Source organism: Chionomys nivalis, chromosome 4 (genome assembly GCF_950005125.1).
Source record: "Chionomys nivalis chromosome 4, mChiNiv1.1, whole genome shotgun sequence".
NCBI lineage: Eukaryota > Metazoa > Chordata > Mammalia > Rodentia > Cricetidae > Chionomys > Chionomys nivalis.
The window spans coordinates 8126809-8154012 of NC_080089.1; the positions used below are offsets into that span (position 1 = coordinate 8126809).

Genomic DNA, 27204 nt, shown 5'->3' on the forward strand with positions numbered 1-27204 from the left:
GAGTCACAACTGCTGGAATGCCCACAGGAAAGCTACAGTCTTTCTTTCGTTGTTGCTCCTTTGTTATCCTAAGTCCGAGGCCATACAGTCAGAAGCTGAGCCAAAACAGAGCTCTCACGGGCCTCTAGCTAAAGTCTGGAAGGCAGGAAATGTCTCAGGACACCCTAAAACACTTGACATGAAGGACTCAGAAAAACCTAAAGCTCCAGCAAGAAGGTATCAGCCCTCAAAATTTGAGGAGAAATCCTTGAGAAAAGGATGTATTTTCTCAAAAAGAAAACCAAGAGAAAAAGGCAAGCCCCACTAGTTCACTGTCTGCTGTTCTCCCATGAGTAGCACAGCCAACAGATGCATTCAGAACACACAAGAGCATAAACAAACAGAAATGCAACTTCCAGGCCACAGAACCCAAAGGAACGCAGAGAATGCCTAGTGTACAACAGAGGATGAGGAGGACTCAGATTTGCTCATAAGCTCCACGCTGCCAAGAGGCAACAGACACTTCAGGAACTGCCACTGGCTGTCACACACATACCACACATGGGCTGGAGTCAAACAGCAGAGTCTGGAGAGACACTGGCACTGCAGGAGCCACAGCCCAAGCATTGTGACTCATGTCACTCAATCAAAAATGTCCACTTGCACCTGAGTCAAGCAAGATGCAGACACTCATAACAGACGACCAGGACACACTTCACAACTATTTAACACTCACAGAAGCCAACCATTTGAGTCTACATAGAAACAGACAACTGCCTGGCACTGGTGCCACAACGCAGCAATCAGAAACAGCTATGTAAGACTTTAACCACAGTTTAAACAGTGCCCCACCAAGCTGGGGGTGAGGACGCACTGTATGATCCAGCACTCAGCGGGCTCATCTGCTTACATGAGACCTTGCCTCAAACAACAACACACTCCAAAAGATATCCGGCACTTCAGAAATGAATGGGAACGATGTCAACAAAGAAAACAACACATGAAGAAATAGAATTTTTATAGATGAAAACTATAAACCAGATTTTTTTTCTAACTGCAATTCAAATGTATATAATACTTTTATTAAATCTTTGAGAATTTACTATAATGTTTTGATTATATCTATCCCCGTTGCTCCTTCATCTCCTTCCAATTCACTCTCCATCTCTCCAACCCCATCTCCCAACACATTCCCCTTCTTTTAAAAATATTTGCGTTAACATATGTAATGTACATCACCCATCAGAAAACACGAAGTGAGACTACAGTGAAATGATGGTATTTCAGGATGCTGGAAGAAATGAAGTGCTAACCCATAACAACCAATGAGATACCCTCATAAACAAAGGTGGAAGACGGCATTCTGAGGAGGATGCACACTAACAGCCGGCAAACCTACTCTAAGTCAACAGTTAACAGTTACTGAGATGGGAGAAACAGCACCAGAAGGAAGCCTGGAGCAAGCACTGAGCTATATCTTTTGAGTCCATTAGTATTTTCCTCTCAACTCTTTAAACTACATCTTAGAGTTAAAATCAAAAACTATAATGTCATGGAGTGTCAGTGTATATAAAAGTAACCTGAGAGAAGGATAAAGAAACTTATGCGGGCAAAGCTTCGACTTTCCACCTCAAGTAGTACATACTGATTTTGAGTACAAGATAAAAAGTATAAGCCAGACTCTGTGGCACACCTTTAATCCCGGCACTTGAGAGGCCAAAGCAAGCAGATGTCTGAGTTTGAGGACAGACTGGTCTACAGAGCAATTCCTAGAAAAGCCAAGGCTGTATAGAGAAACCCTATCTCAAAAGAGCAAGAAAGGGAGAGAGAAAGACAGAGAAAAAGGAAAGGAAAGGAGAGGGGAGGGGGGAGGGGAGGAAGGGAGGGGAGGGGAGGGGAGGAAGGGAGGGGAGGGGAACCTTGGAGGACAGATTGGTGAGTGATAACAAAGCACTCAGGACAGACACCAAGAGAAAGTTCAGTCTCCATACCTGAGTTCCCTGGGTCCTCGGAACTTGTGTCAACACTGGTATAGCGCTCTAGTTTAGCTACCAGTTGTGTTTCAATCTGGTGGAGGCTGTGGTCTTTAATGGCATTTTCTACATCTTCAGTAAACTTGATCTGCTCTGCCAAGCACAGTATCTGTTGCAGAACAAGAAAAATTACTCTTCGTGTGTATAAAGTTCCGCCAATGCATCTTTGTCCTATATTACACATACCAATATTACTAAACAAAACACAAGATTATTAAAAGTCAACATGAGCTGGCTATCATCTTCCATCTTCATATTATAAAGAATGACAGAAATAGTATAATACATATATATACATACATACATACATATATATATACATACATACATACATACATACATACATACATATATATATATATATATATATATATATATATATATATATATATCCCAGCTAAAATTTACCAAAGGAAAAGGTTTTCCACATGAAATGGTATCCTAGTTTCACTGAAATTTTACGTAAGTTCAGGCAGTTCAGGACTTAAAAGCGAGCTAAGTCATTTTGTATTCTGGGCTTCCATGTGACTTCTAGTGCACACGTATTACCGGTATTGGCCCTTATAACACATACATCCTCGTTTTTCTTTAAACTATTACTAAAAACCTTAAAACTTCCTAGTTTTCAAACTCTACCTCAGCACCAGTTCCAGAATTCTGAAAAATGAAGACAAAGACTAGATTTGAACAATATTAAAAGATTTTAGGAAGAATGATTTCAGTTACACATGAAATGGTATCCCATTATCACTGTTTTCACCTTCTCAGGGGAAACCCGAGAGTTGTTTGGATTGGGAGGGGCTAGAATCAGATCCTCTACCACAACTTCCATTCCGTTTAATAATAAAAAAGTACTGCGCATACCCTTTCATACATGTGCATCACAGCACACACAGCACATGTGTGGAGTTCAGAAGACAGCTCCACAAGTTAGTGCTTTCCCTCCACCCTGAGGGCTGCAGGAATCAAATTCAAAACATCAAACTTGGTGGCAAAATGTTGAATACGTTGTTCTGTGAGAACTTACATATCAATGCTTAACTAAGAGCTAAACCACTAAGGGCCTACACCTGTTAACATTGATCTGGCCAAATCCTAAACAAAGCAGCACCCTGAACCCAATCATTATTAGTGTTCCATCACTCCACAGCCAAGAACAAGGAATATAAGAATTGTATCTAGAATCCAGTGTTACAGGCATGCACTGTTGTTAACGTTGATTTGCACCATGAGGCCTGGCTTTGAGGCTCCTAGCCAGTACTCTAGGTCACTATTACTGGATTTCATCTAAGTTCCTCCCAGCTCCAGCATCTGAGATGACCCCATGAGAAGGGCAGAGAGATGGGACAGCCATGGTACAAACCCTCCTCTTCAGTGACCAGGAGGCAGGACAACAGCTTCTGCCCAGTTCCCTCCCCCTAAACTTCCCCCAGGGAACTGATGGAGCCTGCAAATAGCCTGCTGTAGTACGCTTCATCCTCCCTTCAGGGCTGAGGGAAGACAGCATGGGTTTGTGAAGGAATATATATCGTTGGTAAGTACTAGACAAAGGATATAAATTCAAGTTATCTGAAGCAGCTGGCCCGTGCCTACCATACCCCAGCAGAGTCCCCTCACCTGGGAAGGGAACAGAGCCGGGTCGATGGCACCCTGTGAACTCCTCCCAGCAGTAACACATTCTTTCAACAACTGTTTCAAAGTTTGCTTCATTTCCAAAGCCAAATCATTCAACCATGCCTGATAATGAACAGAAAAAACAGTAAGTATGAGTCATGAAATAAATACAATCTCTGCCTAGCCACACTCCTTCAGCAAAGACAGGATGTGAATTCTTAGCGACCACACTTCGCAGATGCACTGTGTGCATCATTATTATTTAAATAGTTTGAGAAAAACAGTTTTGTTGTTGTTTCTTTTTACCTCTTGAGACAATGTTGAGTGTGAACACTCACACTGGGGTGTCAGTACTGAGTACCACTGACTGGTCTGATATAAAAACTTATGCCCAAAGGAACCCCGTCAATTCATTATTATGACAAACCTATAAAGTCCTGGGCAAACAGCTAGCTGAGTCTCCTGGTGTTCTAGAGATCAGGAAAGTTCAGCCACAGAACGGGCTCCTCATTAGAAAAATATACTAAAGGAGGGATTTATTTACTACAGGAGGGGGGATCAGACTGCCTTTTAAGCTGATTTTGCTTCAATGTCCCAATAGTACGTTTATCTGCTCACTTGATTATAGGTAACATGATGAACTGCAAGCTAGCAAGTGTGTAACTGGGTGACAGAAGCATGCCTGGCATGCACAAAGCCCTAGGTTTGTTTCTGAGCACTGCCCACTACATTCTCTCTCTCTCTCTCTCTCTCTCTCTCTCTCTCTCTCTCTCTCTCTCACACACACACACACAGCTAAATAACGATAGCTATGAAAAATAACAGTTTGCATATACAAAATATACGCACAAGAACTACAGCTGTAGCTCTTCATCCTTTCCTAAGTTTGCTCTAAGCTCCAGTTTTTACTCATCTGTAAGCATTTGCCAGTACTGAACACAGTTCAAAGCCACCAAAGCTAAAAGCTGAAAACCTGAAGCTTGGTGCTGTAGTTTGCTCAAGAGTGTGAGGCAGAGGGACGACATGAATCCAACCTGGTGCACATGAGGACCAGGCAAACTAAAGCTTCATAAGACCCTGTATGCAAAACGGGAATCTCTCACTGTAGGCCACAGAGAAGTTCTTCTGCTAATCACAAAAGTTCCCAGAACCTCGACTTCCACTGTTGCCTTACTGATCTAGTCCCTATCTTAGATCCTAAGCTCCTCCCTCCCTCCACTCCGCCAACTGAGGGAAAGAAAGACACAAAACTCATAACCAACAATGTCAGCTACTTGGCAAATGTCAGTGCTTTCAGTCACCTGACTGAAATGCTTGAAATCCAATAGGATGTTGAGGCCTAACCAGGAGTGAGTCTGACCTGAAGATTACAAATCAAAGTGATACAACCTACTGCTCCTGTTAACTTGTTTACCCAATCATCTCACAAAACTCACAAGAAATAAAAATAAAAAGCCCTAAGACTTAATAAATGTTTCACAAACTGACTAGTGCATTTAAAGCCATGTATTCCACTTAACTTTCAAAAGAATGTCTTTGCAACAAGAGTTAAGATTCCCATTTCCTTTGTGTCACAGAACTGACACAAAGGTTCAGATGCAAGTACTTTTAGAACTAAAGTTCTTTATAGAATTAAATGCTGTATTTCAAAAACTAAATATCCATTCTTTTTAATACCATAACGTTTGGGAGCTTATAAGGGGAAACATTTTGAAGACTCAATTAATAGATATAAATTTCATATGGCTCACTTCATGAACTAGGGCTGCTCACCTCCACATTATTTGACAGGAGAACTTTGTTTTTAAAAGGCACAACTTCTCCCTCTAGCGACTTCATTGCAGTTATATGTTTGGACTCCTCATCAAAGCACACACTGTTAATGCCTACAACACAAAAGCAACACTTGGGCTCAGGGCGCAGTTGGGCACACGGCGCTATCCCATCAAGCACAGGGCTCTGGATTACACCCCCAGCACTGCACACACAAGAACTTAATTGAAAGCAGCAATGTACAGACAAAGAATTAAAGGGTAATGATGCATTGCTATATACGCCCACACCCCACATATACTCTATACTCAGATACAAGAGGATTATAATGTACGTGACATAACATATATAGTAGTAGCCCTTGGATTAAATGTGTTAATGAAGAAGAGTAAGGAAAAATACTTTCATTGGGTATTCTCATTACTAATTTTAAATATTGTATTAACATCTAACCATAACAACATTTACTGATGGTATCTTGTATGTATGTTTAACCATTAAATTTCATCATTTTCCAGGAAGAACAGGCATTCTAATCAACAAGCACATAGTAATCCATCAGGACACTTAACTCTCATACATTCTTGGCAGTGGACTAGAACATCACAATCTCTTTGGACTATGACAAGAAAGTTTCACACAAAGCCTAAATAAACATTTACCTTAACTAAATGTTTAGATACCTTTTAAAATATATATCATATTAAAAAATATATGAAAGTTCGCAATAGTTTTATTTATCTTAACCCAAAACTGAAATAATCCAAAAGTGCAAACAGTAAATAGATAAATTCATTATCAGGAAATAGCTTTAGTTATGTCAATTAATGGGACATAACCAACAGGTCATGAGGTGACCAGACAAAATAGAAACAACTCCAAAGCCACTGAGAAAGTAGATAAAGACATCACCATGACAGAGGCTAACCTGTGGCATCAGCCCAAATATACTGTGTTCAGCAGCCCTAGGTATGGTATAATCATTATTCTAAACCAAAAATTCTACCTATTAATGAGCACCTAAGGTACACATCACCAACTGTGTAGCAAGGTTCCAGGACCTGAACCTTTTTCTGGCTTTTATCTAATGCGTCACACATATGAATATCATCCTAAAGGTTGGGGGGAAGACAGAGAGATGATTTTACTATACAAAGTCCTTGAAATGTCAGAAACTGGTCTGTACAAATGAGATAAGTAACTGTCTGGGCAGTGGAATGGGAAGAAGACTGATAACATGAGAGAATTCTCTGGGCTTACGGAAAGGTTGTGTATTTAAAGTGGTAGTTACACAAGTATAGTGAGTACACAGAGATATGCCTACAGTTTCAGGTTCACAAGCAATGGAAACTGTATCATAAAAAAGAATGTAGAGTATTTGAGTTTCCACGGGCCAGGTTCTCTATCAATGACAAGTCAAAATTCAGAACACAAAAGCAACTATAACCAATATGGAAAGCTAACAGGGATGACTATGTTTCAATAAAACCTTATTTTTTTTTTTGGTTTGGATTTTATTTATTGATTTTCATTGAGCTCTACATTTTTCTCTGCTCCCCTCTCTTCCTCTCCCCTCCCCCACTTCAACCCTCTCCTCCCATGGTCCCCATGCTCCCAATTTACTCAGGAGATCTTGTCTTTTTCTATTTCCCATGTAGATTATATTCATGTATATCTCTCTTACGGTCCTCATTGTTGTCTAGGTTCTCTGGGATTGTGATTTGTGGGCTGATCTTTCTGGGTCTGGGTTACCTCACTCAGTATGATGTTTTCTAGCTCCATCCATTTAATTTACCTGCAAATTTTAAGATGTGATTTTTTTTCTACTGTGTAGTACTCTATTGTGTAAATATACCACATTTTCCTTATTCATTTTTCAGTCAAGGGGCATTTAGGCTGTTTCCAGGTTCTGGCTATGACAAACAAAGCTGCTATGAACATAGTTGAGCACATGTTCTGGTGGAACAGTTGAGCATCCTTTGGATATATACCCAAAAGTGTATTGCTGGGTCTTGAGGAAGGTTGTTTCCTAATTTTCTGAGAAATTGCCATACTGATACCAGCTTGCACTCCCACCAGCAATGCAGGAATGTTCTCTTTACCCCACAACCTCTCCAACATAAGTTGTCATCAGTGTTTTTGATCTTGGTCATTCTTACAGGTGTAAGATGGAATCTCAGAGTTGTTTTGATTTGTATTTCTCTGATGACTAAGGATGTTGAACATTTCCTTAAGTGTCTTTCAGCCATTTTAGATTCCTCTGATAAGAGTTCTCCGTTTAGGTCTGTATTCCATTTTTATTGGATTATTTGTTCTTTAGATGACCAACTTCTTGTTTGTAAATTTTGGAGATCAGACCTCTGTCTGATGTGGGGTTGGTGAAGATCTTTTCCCATTCTGTGGGCTGTGGTTTTGTCTTGTTGACAGTGTCCTTTGCTTTACAGAAGCTTTTCAGTTTCAGGAGGTCCCATTTATTAATTGTTTCTCTCAGTGTCTGTGCTACTGGGGTTATATTTAGGAAGTGGTCTCCTATGACAAAGCGTTCAAGTGTACTTCCCACTTTCTCTTCTATGAGGTTCAGTGCGGCTGGCTTTATGTTGAGGTCTTTGATCCATTTAGACTTGCGTTTTGTGCATGGTGATAGATATGGATCTATTTTCATTCTTTTACACGTTGATATCCAGTTATGCCAGCACCATTTGTTAAATAAGCTTTCTTTTCTCCATTTGATATTTTTTGTTCCTTTGTCAAAAATCAGGTGTTCGAAGGTGTGTGGATTAATACCCGGGTCTTCGATTTGGTTCCATTGGTCTTCTTGTCTGTTTTTATGCCAATACTAGGTTGTTTTCAGTACTGTAGCTCTCTCTGTAGTAGAGTTTGAAGTCAGGGATTGTGATGCCTCCAGAAGTTATTTTATTGTACAGGATTGTTTTGGTTATTCTGGGGTTTTTACTTTTCCATATGAAGTTGAGTACTGTTCTTTCAAGGTCTGTGAAGAATTTTGTTGGGAATCTGTAGATTGCTTCTGGTAAGATTGCCATTTTTTATCCGGGCCAGCAGGATACAAACAGTGGTCCCTGATAAACCTAGGGCAGAGGAATGGAGGGGCAAGGGACACGAAGAATGACAGCAAGACAGTTTTTCTGATCAAGCTGCCTCAGAGGCTGTTATATAGCAATAGGACAAGGCGGGGAGGGAAGGGCTGTCAGGTCTGCTGGAATTCAGGCCTGGAGGCGTCCCTAGCTGATAAGAAAATACTGAGGGTCTGTGACTGTTGACTAACAAAGGAAATGCTAATGTTACCTAAAAGCCTGGGGCCTGCAGGTCTCAATAGGCTAAGGTCCTAGGTCTGGAAAAGCCCTGCAAAGGTGAATATCTTACTTGTGAACTTAATATGGCTGTAAACAAAATAAAGATCTCAAAATCCAGCAATTTTTACTATGTTAATTCTACCTACCCAAGAACATGGGAGATCTTTCCACTTTCTGATGTCTTCTTCAATTTCTTTCTTCAAAGATTTAAAGCTTTTGTCATACAAGCTTTCCACTTGTTTGGTTATAATTACTCCTAGATATTTTGTGCTATTTGTGGCTATTGTGAAGGGTGATGTTTCTCTGATTTCTTTCTCAGCCCTTTTATCGTCTGTGTAAAGGAGGGATACCAACTTTTTTTGAACTCAATAAAAAAGTCTCTTGTATCTTGCCCCATTACTGAAAGGTGTTTATGAATTGTAAAAGTTCCTTGGTAGAATTTTTGGGGTTGCTTATGTAAACTATCATATCTTCAGCAAATAGTGAGAGTTTGACTTCTTTTCTGATTTGTAGCCTGTTGATATCTTTTTGGTGTCTTGGCTAGGACCTCAAGAACTATATTGGATAGATATAGAGAGAGTCGACAACCTTGTATTGTTCCTGATTTCAGTGGAATCGCTGGGAGTTTCTCTCCATTTAGTTTGATGTTGGCTGTTGGCTTGCTGTATATTGTCTTTATTATGTTTACATGTGTTCCTTGTATCCCTGCTCTCTCCAAGACCTTTATCATGAAGGGATGCTGTATTCTGTTGAAAGTTTTTTTGGCATCTAATGAGATGATCATGTGGGGTTTTTTTTCCAGTTTGTTTATATGGTGGATTAAGTTGACAGATTTTCATATTTTGAACCATCCCTGCATCTCTGGGATGAAGTCAACTTGATCATGGTGGATGATGGTTCTGATACGTTCTTGGATTCGATTTGCCAGTATTTTACTTAGTAGTTTTGCATCAATGTTCATGAGTGAGATTGGTCTGTAATCCTCTTTCTTAGAAATGTCTTTATGTGGTTTGTTATCAGGATATTTGTACCCTCATAAAAAGAGTTTGGCAATGTTCCTTCTGTTTCAATTGTGTGGAACAATTTGAGGCATATTTGGTATAAATCTTCTTTGAAACTCTTGTAGAATTTTGAGCTGAAACCATCTGGTCCTGGGCTTTTTTGGTCGGGAGACTTTTGATGACTGTTTCTATTTCTTTAGCAGTTATAAGTCTGATAAAAAAAACTTTAAAAAAAAAATGATAGTAAGATAGCCTAGGCACATAGGCTGTAGTTTGCAGATCTGACTATAAATGAAAATGGTAAATCTGGTTTTTTTTAAAAAAAAAAAAGCAATTACTTTTTAAAGTTAATTTGAAAATACAGCTCTATTCCAAATAGTATACCTGAAAAAAGTCAGCTATTACTCCCTAAAGAAGCTTATTGATTTCCAAAGGTACCATTGGAGCCAAAGTGATTCAAATTCAGGAAAACAAAACGCATTAAGTTTTCATCATGTTCGTTCCAATTCCTATTATACAAAGATTGTATAACTGCCACTGTACAAATCACTCCCAGCTTTAAATGCCTTTCTAGTCTCTCTGTGGACAACAGCAGTTCACTGAGAATTTCAGCTCCATGGTCTTTCATCCCCAGCACCTCAGCCTCCACCTTCTCTACTTTCAGGCTTTGCACAGCCTCTGCCCTCTGCCTAGTGACCTTTCTTCTAATTAACACACGTAACTTTCAATTTCATCATTTTGTTCATGACATCCCCAAGTGAGGTGCATGCCCTCACAGACATGGTTATTGCACTGCACTTACGTTCATGACAGAACCATCACACAGCACATACTGTACTTACTAACTTACTAGCTTCACTGATTGCTGAAAGGTGGGGGTATGAACTGTGCTTAGTGAAGGGCATAATATTATGCCTGAAAAACAGTTACAACTCAGTATTTGTTGACAGAATGTTGGTCCCTACCAGCAAACAGCTTCTTCAGATGGGACTGAATCACTGACGGGTTAGTGGACTGGCCCAGGATTTCTAACAAGTCATCATCTCCAATAAAATAAAATCTTGGGAATGCTGACCGTTTTTCCTAATGAAAAAGAAAAGAAAAAAAGGTTTTTCTCTTTTCAATGATTAAGATATTGAATATGTCACGGTTTATTAAAGCTTAAAATAAGCAGACATGCCTCCAAAAATTCATTTAAGGATTTCTGACATCTTTGAAGCTGATCAAGTATTGTTAGCAGAGCATTTCGGATTCCTGCATGAGTAGTCAATGTGGTAACTCTATTGTCTTTTTTGATGTCCATCATTATTGATCTACAAGATAAAAATTATTTTCACATTTATGTTAAGATTTCTGCCTTAAATGAAAGAATTTTCATATTTCAAATTAAGAACAGCATTTATAATTAATAATAACTTATCATGCTTCTAATAAACCATGTGAAAATTAATGTCATTGCAATTTTTCATCAAATATTACAAATCTTCATTCATTCATTCAGTCATTCATTCAATAAATATTAGGTTCTATGTCCTAGAACTAATGGTCCAGTAACACAGAAGGGCATTAAGTAATGCCTTAAAATACTTAGATATAATAAACACCACAAAGAAAAGGTGCAAAGTGTTGGCACAGTGACTAGTAGGAAACCTTTGACTTAAGCCTTCTTTGGGGAAGTGACCCAAGCTGAGATATGCATGATGAAACAAAGGAAGAGTTTATGACTGAAGTCCTGGGAAACAACTACATGGACCTAAGACCCTGGAGTAGAGGCCAGAGAGATGGCAAGGGACACATATGCTTTCTCCTTAGTGCAATGTTACAGAAGTTTAATTACATTTAAAAAAATTTAAAACAAGGAAACTTCATTTTAAATGATTATTCTTGCTACCATATGAAAAACTTCAAGAACAAGTTGGAAGGCTAATGCAGCACCTATGTGAGAGACAGAGATGAGAGCACAGACTTAATAACTAACTTGGGATGAGGAAAATGAAGGACAACAATCTGCCTGTGTGTCTTGCAGGCAACAGCAGGTGGCAGAACTTGCTGAGGCAGGGTGAACACTGGTGAAGAGTGCCGGGGGTAAGGTGGAGGACCAGGGTCACCTGAGGCCTGAGGATGGTGACGAGTTTTAAAGCTCAGAAGAGAAGCATCAGCTGTCCCTATACACAAGATCTCAGCAAACAAAAGAAATGATTCTACCCCTTGAGAAGATGACAGAGGCCTTCCTCAGCCCTCAGGGAGGCTTCCTATCACGCAGGAAATAAGGGAGCACCACTGAGTACATAAATGAAGGATGGCAAAGTCACAGAGCAGGCCGAAGTGCTTCAGAAGAGGAAACAGCACTGCAGAAGGCTGACTGCAGGGCAGACGGAGTGCACACCCGGGACCCGTGGATGTGAGCACTTCACAGCGTGAGGAATGCCGCCACATGCCTACCTACGTCTACGTAGCTGTACTGACCTAAAATCTTCATCAACTTTGTTGAAGCGTGACTGTTCTTTAGGCAAAGCTCCACGGCCAAAAATGGGCTCCAAGTACACCCATTTCCTCTGAATATGATTTAAATTCTGCAGGTACTCATCTAACTGTGCAAGTTTTCGTTCCCAAATTGATACTTTATCTTCAAATCCTTTGTAATATGGAGAATCTTTTAAGGACTGAAGAAGGCATCTGTTATCTCCAACCTGGTTCACGATGTCTTTCCAGTCTTTAATCAGCTTGATAGTTCGATTCTGGCTGTCTTCATAATCAGTCAAGGAGAACACTGCTCCCACTCCCCACAGATCAAGTTCACGCAAAGCTTCTCTGATGGTAACTTCCCCTTGTGCCCGACTATTTAAATCCTATTAACAAGAAAGATAAATACTTGTTATTTTAAAATTAATTATCCCATAAATAAATCATGAGAAATATACTATAGTGGAGTATAGTGGTCCACGCCTGTAATCCTAGCCCTCGGGAGATGGAGGCAAGAGTATCAAGGAATTCCATGTCCTCTTCAGCAGCACAGTTTAAGGCCAGCTAAGATTGCATTATACGTCTCAGTCTGTGCTCCAACAAAAACAAGCATATACACATATATGTATACACACACATATACAGTCTTATAAAAAAATATTATATGGATTTTCACCATCAGGAAAAAGTTAGATACATTTTACATACAATCATAGAAAATAACTGAATACTGTATCACACATATTAGATGTTAAGCATTCATGCTCACATGATCAAATATATACAAACTCCTGCCTTTTGCTGTTCAAGTCTGAAGAGGGGGACTAGGGCTTAGCAGATAAAATGCCAAGTCTGGATGCCCAGCATCCACATAAAGGTCAGGCACAGCTGCACACATCTGTAACACCAGCACCAGTTTGTAGAGACAGGAGGATCCAGCCGACCCACTGGTAAGCTCCACATTCAACAAGTGACCCTGACTCACAGTATAAGGTGGAAAGACACCTGGCACCAGCTTCTTGCCTCCACATGCATGTGCATGGGCACACACACACAACACACACTTAGAACACAACAAGAAACATGCAACTAAAAAATAAAACAAGTAAAAAAATCATGCATCCACAACTGAAAGGTGACAGAAGAAATGGCCAAAATTTGGTAACCTAGAACAATCAGAATATTATGGAAAATTTCCTGTAAACTCTTTGCATCAGATATGGCTCCCCTGTGCACAGATTAACGGCATGATCTAGGATTAGTAACAAACATAAAGACTTAAATTTTTATAGGAGATAAAATAATAAAGCATCAAAAGCACCCTATTTTATCACTAGTGGACAAAACACAGCATGCAGCTCCTGACAATCTATGTGTCGTTTATCTTAGGCACAGGGCTGCACCCTAATCTACTGCTATCCCAGACAGCAATTGCAACTCCAGTTACCAGCCTGCTTCTTCTGCAGCAGCCTGGCTGCTCAGGCCACAAACTGGTGGAAATTCCGTACCTACAGGCATAGTTTTAACTAAATCTCTACCACTCTATTTATAAATAAGACTCAAGATTCAAAGGTTGGGGTGAAAACCTGTGAGCTCAGAGAGACTGAGTAGCAACTAACTAATCTTCTCTCCTTGCTGGCATTTCCCAAAACACACACACACACACACACACACACATGCCCTTCTGCTCCACCAAAACAAAAAAATCGTCACCATTCAAAACCCCTCCCTCCAGTGTGTCTCTCTATCTCTCCGGATGCCCTCTGAAGCTCTATGATTACTTTCTGTCCACTAGTTGCTAAGTCACCCTCCTGACCCAAGGTTAATTTTATTTAATTAATGCAAATGCAAACTCAGGGTTCACAGTGTGATAGAATATTTCCCAACAACTGCAGTCTAGTTTTCCTCGAGACATTTTCCTGCCAGGTTGGTAACCAGCAGGTTACTAGTTAACCTGCAGAGCCTCCTGTCCTCTAGCTTCTGCCCACAGTACGTCACGTGACGTGAGCACACTGAATGTCAAATGACTCTTCTCTGCTAGCATTTTTCATGCGGCTGACTTCCTTCGCTAACGAAATATTAATAGTGCGCATTTTCCCTTCTGTAAGCAGGGGCCACTACCAGGGTTTCTATAACCTCACCTAACAAGGTCCCAACAGTGCAATGCACTACCAACCATGAATAATGGAACAACACACAGTTACTGCTTTGTAGGAAGAACAGATGAGATGCTAAATAAAAAGGACTAGCAGAGTCCAAGCCTCACTTTAAGGTCTGAGGCTTTCTCCACAATTGTATCAGCAACTCGGAGCAGATCACCAAACAGTAATTTCTCCAGACTGGTCCCTCGAGGAAGGCCAAGCAGACGGAAAAGGTCAAGCCAGTGGTCTGGAGAAAGGTGCTCCCCTCTCACATATTTCAAGATAGGAATTATAATCTATCAGAAAAGAGAAAGAGAAGACTCACACATATGCTCATGTGCAAAATCCACAAAATTCAAGTTATTTACACATATTAATGCAATTTCATAAGTAATTTTAATAATTATTTAATAATCTTGCAATCAAAGTCTTAAATAGAATTATATAGAGTTTGTTATTAAATATTACTGTAAACAAATGCACATTACATTTGTAGTTTAATAAATTTTAAAACATGAGAGAATATACCCCTGCTTTCTGAGACACATAAATGCTCTGATAGCAAATACAAATCCTACAGGGATATAGCTCAGTTGGTACAGCATTTGTCTGACCCTAGTCTTAATCCCCACTACTGCAAAAAAGCCCTATGTATAATTCCTACTGATGCAAAAACAAAAAACAGCTGGGCGGTGGTGTCACACACCTTTAATTCCAGCACTTAGCACACAGAGGCAGGCTGATCTGCAAGTTTGAAGCCAGTCTGGTCTACAGAATAAGTTCCAGGACAGCTAGGACTACACAGAGAAACCCTACCTCTATATAAATAAGTAAATAAATATTACATAGTTACATTGCTTTCCAGCTATTAGCAGAGCTATATCTATAATTTTTATAATTTATGTATTTTTCCCTTTGTTCATATAATGGAAAAATTTAATTGAAAAATAAATTATGGTTCAAACAGTAAATAATAAAGATAAACAATGGCTCCAAATATCATTTTCAAGTATCAAGTAAAGAAAACAATCTTACTTTATATCTGTCAACTTCTGACTGCAATTTCACTGTCATGACTGAATGTTCTGCAACTTTCCTCAATCTGTCATGCCAGTTCATTAAAAATTCCTCAAACAGATAGGTCTTAGTCCTGTAAAAGAGCATGAATACATACTAAAATTCACACTACCTCCAAAAATGAGCAAATTATAAGAACATAAATATTGCTTAGGAATCAAACCGGTAAGAAATCCAATCTTCATTGGCCATTTCCTGGAGACCTTGCTGGAACTCCTCATAAAGAGCCCAGATTTGTGCACAGCTCTCAATATCCTTAGAGATGCTATACGCCAGAGAGAAGTTGGGCTCCTCTAGTCCAAAATGATGGCAGTCATCACTACAGAAATAAATATCAAAATACTGAATTTATACAAAAAAAAAACTGTCAGATAGTAATTTAGTTAGCCACATTCTGCGGTTGAAATACACAAGGACAAGTGCCTACTTCACGTGAGAATTTCACTTCACTCATGCTATGGGTCCTTTGTCAACGCTATCATGTAAAAAGAATACATGTGGAGATTTTTTATGTTTATAATTGTATGTAAATGTTTGCTTTATACATTTATAGACTCATCTTATAAAATATCTTCTCAGTTGAATATAAGACCCCCTTAATCTAGTAAGTATACTACCATGTGTGGTTAAAGTCTACTCACTCATCCCAGGGCTGCATTTACCAACATAGGCATATGGAAGACACTGCACAAATCAGCACTTGCTGTGACCATTAAGATAAGTCAGCAACATATTTCCTACTTGTCTTATGAATTGTTTGACTGGATCGTGTGTGTTTGCTGGCCAGTCGGTCAGCCCAAGCAGGTCGCTGTCTATGAATTGTTTGACCGGATCGTGTGTGTTTGCTGGCCAGTCAGTCAGCCCAAGCAGGTCGCTGTCTATGCTTCGAGCACTGGAGCTGCAGCTACACAGGCCACGCCCAGCTCCGCAGGAGGCTGAAGGTGCAATCCCCATGCTCGTAAAAGGGCTCCTCTCCCCAACACCCAGGTTCACTTTGGAAATTAGCAGTATTCCTAAAATTAAATATTCCATTTTTAAATAGAATGGTATCAAAACAATATTAGAGCCTCTGAATTTAATATGTAAGCTAATTTAATGTTCTAACCTCTCATGAGTCCTTTTTTGAATTTATCTTAATTCCTTATACAGTTCAATCACAGCTTCTAAGAATGCAACGGTTTAACAGGTTGTTTGTAGTCTTAAACTTTCTGAAGTTTATGAAGAAAGGTACTAAAGAGCTGTAATTACAGCTAGGAAGCCAAGTACAAAGGCATAAAATGTTTTTCAAAATAAGCATCGTGAACAAAACGAAATAAAAATAACTTACACTAGCTTCTTTCTTATGGCTTCGAGATCATCGAACTCCAGCTTTTTCTCCTTTATGGCTTTCGCACTCTGCCCCAGGGTGCTGGGCCGGCCAGCTTCAATGAGCTCATCCCCAGGTTTCAGCTGGTCCCAGCGCGCTCGGAACTTCTCCAGCTCTTGGTGATAGGTCTGCAGGCGGGACTTCACATTTCCTTTCATGACTTCAATCTGGAAGCAGATCCAAGGACTCAGCACAGAATACCTCAGTTTCCACATTTCACGTTCAGCATTTTTTTTTAAATGAGAGAAATGTCAACACTGAATGACTGTTTTTTTATCTTGTCAAGTCCATTATAATAAAATAATCTAGTAACAAAAATCAGAATATAAATTTACAATAATGATAAATAAGTGTCAACCATAAACACTAAACAATTCTAGGAGTTCACAGTATGCCTACAATTATCAAAAAAAAAGTGATCCCATATTAAAAACAGTTCGGGGTTGGCTGGAGGGATGGCTGCTCTTCCTGAGAACCTGGAATTCCCTACACTCACACGGTGGCTCACAATCATCTGTAACTTCAGTTCCGGTGGAGCAAGCATCCTCTTTGGCCCCCCAGGAGCACCAGGCACACAGACACACACAAGCTGCTGTTCTGCCTGTGTGCGCACTCTTAACTACGGAGGCTGTTTCTGGGTCGTTTGCAGCTATGAGCGAAGACTACTCAGCCAACAAGATACGGAGCAGACAGGTGTGTGCAGCCTTGGCTGTGCCTACAAGTCAGATGGCGCTGTCTCCTCCCTCTTCCCACTAAAGAGCAAGTGGACAGTAAAATACCCTAGACAACACGGGGAGATGGCCAAAATTTAATTCAGCTAGTGTGGGCCTCGGACAAAAGGCCAGACAAAGAGGCATCGTTTTAGCTTGTAGAGAAATGCTACCAAAAAGACACTCCTGTGAAATTGTCATTTAGAGAAATCTTGGAAACATTATAATAAGAACTGACGGAGCTCAGTCCCAGCAGCAACACTGAACTCCTGAAGCCAGACGACACTCAGTATATGCAGGCACACTCTGAGAACAGCCAGCTCTCACCTGATCTTTAATCATAAGTTGGTGGCTTTCCATCATCAGCTCGAATTTGTCCCACTTGGCTCTCAGACTGCTAACTGTTTCCACCCCACCGCCTGCCACAGTTCGCAAAAGCCTGTTTTTGTCTTCAGCTTCTTGAAACAAGGGCAAAATCTGAGAGTCAAGAGAAGCAATGGATCATTTTATCAGTCCCTCAAGATGTCATTACTTTGATTCTTATTTTACAATTTTTTATTTTAAAATGAAATAAAATTTTAAAAGGTTTGCTTTTAAATAATTTGTTAAAGTCCCAGCTATAAGGATTCTGATGCTTATTACTAAGTTAACAAACACACTATAATGCCAGAGGTCAAAAGGAATGAAAAATAATAATTGGGAGGCAAAGACAAAAGAACCAGAAATTCAAGGTCATATACTCCACTACATAGTGAACTCAAGTCTACTGTGGACAATAAGAAAATATCTACGCCTAATAAACAAACAAACAAATAAATAAGCAAACAAATAAATAACTAAAGGTTTGCCTGTGACCAAAACCAGATAAAGACATAAGAGAAAAAGAAACATACAGACTAATTTTATGAACATAAACATAAAAATTCTCAGGAAAATACTTGCCAACTGAATTCAAGAGCATTACTGTTAATTACACTCCATAATTAAGCTAGGTTTCATTCCAAAGTTGCAGACAGTTTAGCAAATGCGAACCTGTAAAGGTCATACAGTGTTGTCTTTGTTTGCTTTCCCTTGCGTGGCTAAACACGATGACCAAAACAACTTGGGGAGGAAAGAGTTTATTTCATCTAACATTTCCAATAGACAGTCCATCACCTAGGGAAGTCAAGCCAGGCACTTAAGGCAGAAATCTAAGCCAAGCCCACAGAGAAGGCTGCTTACTGATTCACTTGTCCAAAACTGCCCAGGCCACCTGCCTAGGGATGTACCTTCCACAGTGGGCTGGGCCTTCCTGCTCAATTAGCAATCAGGACAATGACCCATAAGTCCATGGGACAATCTTATGGAAGTGGTTCTTGAGGTTCCCTCCTCCCAAGTGTGGTACGCTGACAACCAAGATCAGCCAAGCAAGCACATAAATAGACTCAGGAACAGAAACAATATGATCATTTCCACAGAGGTAAAAGAAGCCGTTGGCCAAGTTCAATGTCCTTCACGATCAGAGCCCAGGACTAGACAGGACAAAGACCTGCGTACTAGTGGCTGCATGGACATGGGAAATAAGGTACAGGATACTGAAGAAAGACTGACAGCATTCACCAAGGTGACCTCTTCACCTTTTTTTTCTCAAGTTTCTAAACAATTTAGAGTCGTCTTCTTGTTCCGAACAAAACTTTAATCATTTAACTGCCCTGCAAATGCTGCCTTGCTCCTGCTGGATTCTGCTTTTACCAATCTCGCCTCCCATCTTTAACTGCGAGCTCTCTCTGTGTGTCTCTTCAATCTCTGTTCTAACATCACATTCTGCACAATAAGATTCCAATTCTGAAGACAAGATTGCTTACTCTACTATTATTCTAATCCATGAGATCACAAAAGGCTGTAAATACCTCTGAGATTAATGCAAAGGCTACCGATACCACGTCATTTCACCACTAGTCTAAACCTGAGCTGCCCAGTTAGATGACATCACACAGACCTCTTCACCATGCTCAGATTACACAGGTCTAACTACCACATAAAATACCTAATTTACACATCTCTATAAAGTAAGGATGACAATAATTGCTTTTTATTCTTACCTCTGGCCTCCGATCCTGCAGGTTATTATACTGTAAATTTGTATCCCCTATTTCTTCCACAGACTGAGGTATTATTGTTAAGATCTTCATAGCCTCAGTGATGAAAGTATCGATTTCATATATATGCGCTGAAAGGGATGACACATCATTGTTACCAAACAAAATGCTCAGTTCTGGTTACATGACTGCTAAATCAAGGGCCCCAAAGCAGCCACTACATATAGTATGCCACAGTCTCAGTTATCACGCACTTCCATGGCAACAGCTTGAAATGAAGACTGAGACAACTCCCCATGAGAGGCAAGTTGTTCACAGCACACCTCAACTATCTGAGAGGGGGCAAGAGAGGGACTCAGCAGTTACGAGCACTGGATGCTCTTGCAGAGAAGCAAGGTTCAGCTCCCAGCATCCACATGGAGGCTCACAACCATCCATACTCCAGTTCCTGGTCTCCATGGGCAACAGGCACGAATGGGACACACATACAGGTAAAGCACTCTATACATCTAAAAAGAAATTAATGAAAATTTTGACAAAAACAAACCTAAAATGTATTCCTTCCTAGTTATATTTACTAACAATCTGAAACAATTTCAGTCTTGTAAATAATGCTAAAATGCTTCAAGTTACCATTTAGAGAAATAAGAATAAATATTATGTTGGAAATATAATCATTCTCCACTACATACAAATTAGTACTATCTAGACTTCCACTAATAAAACTGTCTGAGATTTTTATACATTTAAAAGACAAATGAGAATTTTCCTACTTTCTTAAAATTATCATTTTGAGGAAATTTTATTTAAGAAGACATCCTAGCTCAGTTTTAACCAGTAATTGAGAGTCTTATGTTGTAACTATAGAAACTACGGTTCTAAACACACAAAGTGATGCACAGGGCTTTACTCTGGATGGACTTCTTCAGAGAAAGGACCAGCAGATCGAATAGCTTCTGAATGAGGTCATCGATCACAGTCTTCACGGGGCTGCAGTTGATGCTGAGACAGTCCACCTTGACAGCACTGGGGGCCGACAGACACGGGGTCCTCGGGTTATCAGGAGTTAGAGCACACTTCAGCAAAGCCATCAAAGCATGACATAATAGATTTAATCCAGAAAGTCCTTCTCCACACAACCTAGTTCCTAGTCAGTAAGTCCACTTAGCACCGATGTTCTTTGTTTACCAGTTTCATTCACTGAATTTTTTGCTTGTTTGCTTGACAAGGTCCCCTAGTCTGACCTCAAACTCACAAACCTCCTGCCTCACTCCTGAGTGCTGGGGATATATGCATATGTCACAGAACCAGGCTTAAAGTACTAATTTTCAATCATGAAATATATCCTTTTTTTTTTTGGTTTTTCGAGACAGGGTTTCTCTGTGGTTTTGGAGCCTGTCCTGGAACTAGCTCTTGTAGACCAGGCTGGTCTCGAACTCACAGAGATCCGCCTGCCTCTGCCTCCCAAGTGCTGGGATTAAAGGCGTGCGCCACCACTGCCCGGCAATATTTTTTTTTATTTATTTATTTATTTATTTATTTATTTATTTATTTATTATGTATACAATATTCTTTCTGCATGTATGCTTGAAGGCAAGAAGGGGGCACCAGATCTCATTACAGATGGTTGTGAGCCACCATGTGGTTGCTGGGAATTGAACTCAGGACCTTTGGAAGAGCAGGCAATGCTCTTAACCGCTGAGCCATCTCTCCAGCCCCGAAATATATCCATTTTTAAAAATTATAAATGGTTAAACACCAGCAATAGATATATTTAAATATTTACAAGTTCTAATTGTTTCAGTATATATTTGTTTTATATTTATTTTATAAAACAAATTTATATTTATTTTATAGCCAACATATAAATAAGGGTAAAAATAGAATATGGAATGAATACAGATTATTAAAAAAATAAAGTCAACAAAGCTGTTTTATAACTACAAAATTGACAAAAAGGGAAAAAACAGTTAATTTTAAATTAGTCTTCAATTTGTAGACAAAGAAAACTTTTAGGAAAGTTGGTGAGAGTATTATGATTCAAAGGCAGCTGGTACAGTGACACTCCCATACCAGCACTTAGGGAATGGAGGGAGAGGACTACAAGTCTGCCGTCACCCTTGCCACAAACAGAGTTCAAGGCCAGCCTGGGCTATGCCATCTCAAAAAAAAAAAAACAAAAATCTTACGAAGAGTATTTCAGTCATAATTTTAGGAAAGATATATTTGTCTCAATAACTCTCCATTCAGAATGTGAGTCTTTTTGTTTGCTTACTTGACTTGAGACAAGGCGTACTCCATCTCTCCCTCCAGTGCTGGGGTTAGGAGCATGTGTCACCATGGCCTACCTTTAGAATTTATCCTAACACGGATCTTGGAAGAGAACACTCAACTGCCACTTTATTAAATCAGCGTAATCCCTAGCTACATTCTAAACATTTGTCCTTACACCCACAGATAAATGTAATCCTCACATCTCATCAAGGAACTCTTCCCTTTGCAACAGGTGAAGACAACTACACACAACCAATCAAAACGCAGAGCTGTGGAAGCCAGTCCCAATAGATGCATCTACAACACAATCCCACACCTAAGCTCGGGGTTGTTGAGGAAGAGGGGGAATCAGGGAGACTGTAAGAGCCAGAGAGACAGGAGTTCTCCTGAGTCTGCATCTCCTAGCAATGTCAGAAGCCAAGTCTCACCAACATGGCTGCCCAAATTTGAGCTGAACAAGAACAATAGCAATAGACATGCCAAAGCAGACAGGGAAAGCACACAAGGTTTCAATCCTACACAAAGAACTACAGGCAACTAAGGAGCCCTGGGAGCAAGAGAAATAGTCTTCCCAGAAAAGAGCGCATTAGTTGTTATCTAATACCAAATGGTCAGCACTGAAAACACAAGTAATATTATATGACTGAGACAGCTGTACTCACATACTAGGAATATACACACAAACCAATCACAATTCAAGGAAAAGGAAGGCCATGAATTTCAAAGAGAGCAACAAGGGGTATATGGGAAAACTGGAGGGGGGGAATGATGTAATTATAACCTCAAAAATTAAAAAAAAATTAAAAAATAAAAATATTCTTTTCTTTTCGGCTTCACATAGCCAGGCTAGCTTTGAATTCCCTCAATAGGTAAAACAGCCTTGAAGTCTTTATCCTCCTTCACCTCCCCTTTCCAATTATAGATATATGACAACACCCAATCCAAAGGAAATGTTTAAGCCATATACCAATGCATTATCAAGGTATTAACTGTGAAAACTTAGAAACAAGCTAAGTATATTAAATAATGGTATTGGTGACACATGCTTATAGTCTCCGGTACTCAAGAGCACAAGGCAGGAAGACTGCTAACTTCCAAGATAGGTTGGACAATTTAATGAGAACCTGGGGTGTAGTGTAGGGATAGAGCAATTGTCTAGCATAGACAAGGTGCTGGGTTCAGTCCTCTGTATCATAAAGATAAATAGATAAGTAGGCAGGTAGACAGATGTGATAGGTAACTATTTCTATATCTCAAAATCTCAGGCTTGCTAATATCCTAACGAAACTTCCCTGACTTTGTACCAAATTGGCACAGGGGGTCAATACCTTCTGAATCCCTATAATCAGTTCAATGTCTAACACAGAATATATTCCATTCAGTATTAATAGTTAAAAACTATTAACGACGTTTGGAAATATAATCTGTGCCAGTAACATATATGCAAATTACTGTATATAATCCTTAAAAGTATTACTTTCCTTGCAAGTATTTTTAAAAGTAGAAGAAACTGAGATTCATATTTGAATTCATGTCAAAGTCATGCAACTGTTGAGCCACCTAACTCCAGAACAAATTCACTAAGCCCTCAATGGACATGACCTCTTCATCAAACATACGCTGTGCACTACCAAAGCAAGCACCGTGAGCTCAGGAATCTCTTCTTCTTGCCCGTATTTATGTAAAATTCTTTGTGGCATCAGTACTCACCAAACATTAAGTAAAAGGAAAAGTAAGTTAGTTAATAAGAATTCTGGATGCTATCTTTCCTAGGTGACATGGAATTCACTGTCCAAACAGCTTCAGCAGGTACGATTTCAGGTAGCAAAGGCATGCAATCTCACAAAGCTGGACTAATCCTGAGGAAATCCCCCTCAGAGATTGGCGCCCACATTCCCAGCAGGGCCATGTCACAACTAGTGCCGCAGAAGCGTCTCAGCTTCTCATACCTGGGGAGTCGCTCAGCTTCCTTCCCTTTTATCTTCAGTGCTTTAAAATTCCTCTCCCAATCATGGACAGTCAAAAGGTGCTTTTCCACCAGAGCTTCCATGTCAACTTGTCCAATTACAACCCATTCCTACTTAAAGAAGGAAACTGTATTAATCAAAGGGGACCCATACGCTCATACTGAAAGAGTAGGACCAACAAAGTGAGGAAAATAAATTGTTTTAGAATCTCTTCTCAGATTAATATATATATATAATATATATATTATATATAATCCAAGTCCAAAATCACTCCTACCAAGTACAACTTACAGATCTACAAGTGTGAGCCTAGAGATCTAGCATGCAGGCATTCACAGTGCGAGCACAGCCGAGGAACTGGCCAAGTCTCTGACCATGACTCTTGTCCAGCATAAATGAGCAGTGAGAGGAGAGTTCGTATTCCCGAGTTGCTGAGTATCACACACGTACTGAGAAACAGTCACATTAACCGTCACATCAGAGTGACACTTTACACGGGAACAGGGGACACACTGTAGCATCTAAACTATACAGGCCAGATGTATACCACCTAGGCTCGTGCAAGCACACCTACAAAACTGCCTAGTGACAGCTTTCTCAGAACGTACATCCGCAATCTCTGGAATTAAATTAGCATTTGAGCACTCTTGCTCAAAATATATTGTCTTCAGAATTAAAACTGATACAAATGTCAATCACACACTGAGCTGATTTAAAAGAAAACAAAGCTAGTTTCCCAAACTTTGTAAAATAAAAACAAAACTGGCCATCACTCCTTTCCCTTTGCAGCATAAACCTAGGTTGAGGGTCCATAAATCCACCTCCCCAGTTTACACATTTCAAGTTCATTTCACCATGGAGAAAATATTAATTTGTAGGCTTACTAAATCAGTAACATTTCTGACAAGGGGTAGAAATTCACATGCTCTGTACCTTATGTTGATGTAACACAGCTGACAGCCTTCTAAACAGATCTTCTGCTTTGCCATAAATAGTCAAAAATCCACTTGCATTTCTATCAATCATAACAGAAAATATTGACTCATCTCCAGTCTCGCCCACTCCCTTAAACTGATTGGGAATGCCGATGAACCTCTTCATTTCTCTGTAATATTTAGCCCGGATTTCTTCAAAAGGAGGCCTAAATTGTAACCTTCCTTGTCTGAAAAAAAAAAAGTACAAATGACATTCTAAATCCTTTAAAAATTATATAACTTAAAATATAAATTAATACAAAGATTTAACTTGCAAAATAAACCAGGACTGCAAAGCATCTCACTTGTAGGTTAAGTCTACATTTATCTCTGGCAGGTTCTCATTCAGCGCCTCCAGGCCCATCTGATACTGATGCTCCAGAGCCTTGTAGAGCTGGTGGTTCCAGTGTTGCCGCCATGCCTGCATGTCGCTGGCTTGGAACCCCTGAAATGTCATTCACCTTTTCAATTTGAAAACTGGTACAAAATTTTTTTTAACTTATGATTTTCAAGCTACATAAAGCACATTTGACAGATTAAAACTCAACTTTAAATATTTTAAAATATGCAACTCTAATTGCCACTTTTAGTAAGATGGCTTATGAAATATTCAACACAAAAACCTCACAGTATAAATATTATACAAGAGATTCATTAAAATTAAAAACTCAAGCCAACATTATGTTTTTATTTGAAGCTGGTTTTACAAGTAGTCTACTTTGTAAATTTTATATTTTTTCAAAATTTTCAAAAAAGTATTACACTTCATTTCCTAGTCCATAATAATTCACTGAATATTTTTAAATTAAGAAATTTAAAATAGACTGCTCAAATAGTTGGCTTTTGTTTGATATTGCTGTTTGCTTTCATAAAGTCTAAAGACATTTATTCTGGAACTTTGGGCTTTTTCTTCAAATTCTGAGAACTAGAAAATACCTAAAACAGCTGACTCCCTCATGTCCCGCTCAGCCTAGCTGCATGAAAACGTTCTCTAAGTAGAAAAAGAACCCTGACAGTTACATCACATAGACTGCACTTTGAACCTAATATATTCTGCAGATGTTAGTCTCTAGAAAAAGAACAGCAAACAGCAAATTTGTAAGCACCAACTCAGGAGAAAGGCATACTAGATTGGACTTAGCATTCATGAGGCACACAGAAGCTTCCCTTCACAGTGTTAGCACAAATTCACTGTGATTTAAAGCATATGTATGTGAGTCAGTTGTAGAATTCTGTATTTGCTAGAGGTACCAGGAGAGGTCTATAACTCTGTATGCAACTGACACCGAGCCATGCATCCAGACTCCCAAAGACAGAACTGCAAAGTACAACCCACGCACCTGTGCTGCCACACTTGCTAAGCCAGTCCTCAGTTCCTGCAGCCCATCCTTCCAACGCTGCTGCTGCCGAAGCAGATCAATATTCATAAGAATGACTACCTGTTAGGAACACAGAACTCTCAGTGACTCAGCCATCTTAATCAAGTGATGATGTACTACTCAGTGAGAAGGGCAAAACATCCCTTTGGGCCTGTTTCTGCCACCACTGCAGGCTCATGAGGAGAGCACCACGCACACTCAGTTACTAGGGGCAAAGTGGAAAGCAGGGATCTGTGCTCAGCCAGGACACAGAATGTGCTGGGAAATGTACAAGTCCCAAAAGCTGACTTCCTGGTACAGATATCTGTACTCTGCTTGGTTCGCAATTAACAGCAGAAGTCAGATAAAGGGAAACAAACTATTGGTACAGCTTTAGATCTCAAATTACTTCAAAAGAAAAATGTAGTTATATACAAATTATTTTTATTCAGTTCTATTCATAGTAAGATAAATTCTATAAATAAAACATACCTTCTCACAAAATGTAGTGTGCCACTTTCTCAGCTTTCTGTTTTCCGTGGCAAGTCTCTCAGCAGCATTTTGGAGTTTCTGGATATAGCCTTCTAATTCTTTAGGGTTGTCCCAAGTAATCTGTGATTTGCCTCCACTTCCTGCCTTTGAATTCTTCAACACAACAAGCAATAGTATTCAGATACATTTCTTTTTCCAAAACGGTTTAATTTTATGTTATAAGCCCAATTATTCTTAACACTGAACTCTATGAAGATTAAAAGTATAAATTTCAAAATGTTTGCTGTCACAGAATACCATGTAGTTTAAAATTTTTTCCAATTTCCTATATACGGATATTTAAATTAAAAAGAACGTAAACAAGTCTTAAGTTACAAAATCTGGAGATAATCAAAAAAAAAGAAGAAGCCGGGCGATGGTGGCGCACACCTTTAATCCCAGCACTCGGGAGGCAGAGGCAGGCGGATCTCTGTGAGTTCGAGACCAGCCTGGTCTACAGAGCTAGTTCCAGGACAGGCTCCAAAGCCACAGAGAAACCCTGTCTCGAAAAACCAAAAAAAAAAAAAAAAAGAAGAAGAAAGAAAGAAAAAGAA

At 39.5% G+C, this 27204-nt stretch overlaps 1 protein-coding gene across 13 annotated transcripts in view; it reads right to left on the minus strand.

Annotated features, from left to right (window-relative positions):
- The window catches only part of Dync2h1 (dynein cytoplasmic 2 heavy chain 1), a 218578-nt gene that overhangs the window by 166441 nt on the left and 24933 nt on the right, over window positions 1-27204 (minus strand). For 12 of the 13 annotated variants that reach the window (XR_009056968.1, XR_009056967.1, XR_009056969.1 and 9 more), the window contains 18 exons: window positions 26612-26764; window positions 26102-26200; window positions 25067-25206; window positions 24721-24949; window positions 23770-23897; window positions 20457-20572; window positions 19550-19677; window positions 17796-17945; window positions 16720-16925; window positions 15556-15711; window positions 15351-15465; window positions 14441-14611; window positions 12178-12560; window positions 10892-11024; window positions 10677-10794; window positions 5400-5512; window positions 3630-3749; window positions 1971-2121 (listed from right to left, as the gene is read on the minus strand). Coding sequence is in view for 8 of the 13 variants with exons in the window: in XM_057766375.1 (XP_057622358.1) it covers window positions 1971-2121; window positions 3630-3749; window positions 5400-5512; window positions 10677-10794; window positions 10892-11024; window positions 12178-12560; window positions 14441-14611; window positions 15351-15465; window positions 15556-15711; window positions 16720-16925; window positions 17796-17945; window positions 19550-19677; window positions 20457-20572; window positions 23770-23897; window positions 24721-24949; window positions 25067-25206; window positions 26102-26200; window positions 26612-26764 (2809 nt within the window). In the remaining 5 variants the exon portion in view is untranslated. Of the gene's footprint in view, window positions 1-1970; window positions 2122-3629; window positions 3750-5399; window positions 5513-10676; window positions 10795-10891; window positions 11025-12177; window positions 12561-14440; window positions 14612-15350; window positions 15466-15555; window positions 15712-16719; window positions 16926-17795; window positions 17946-19549; window positions 19678-20456; window positions 20573-23769; window positions 23898-24720; window positions 24950-25066; window positions 25207-26101; window positions 26201-26611; window positions 26765-27204 lie in introns of those variants that run through there. The other variant, XM_057766382.1, reaches the window with a different exon arrangement.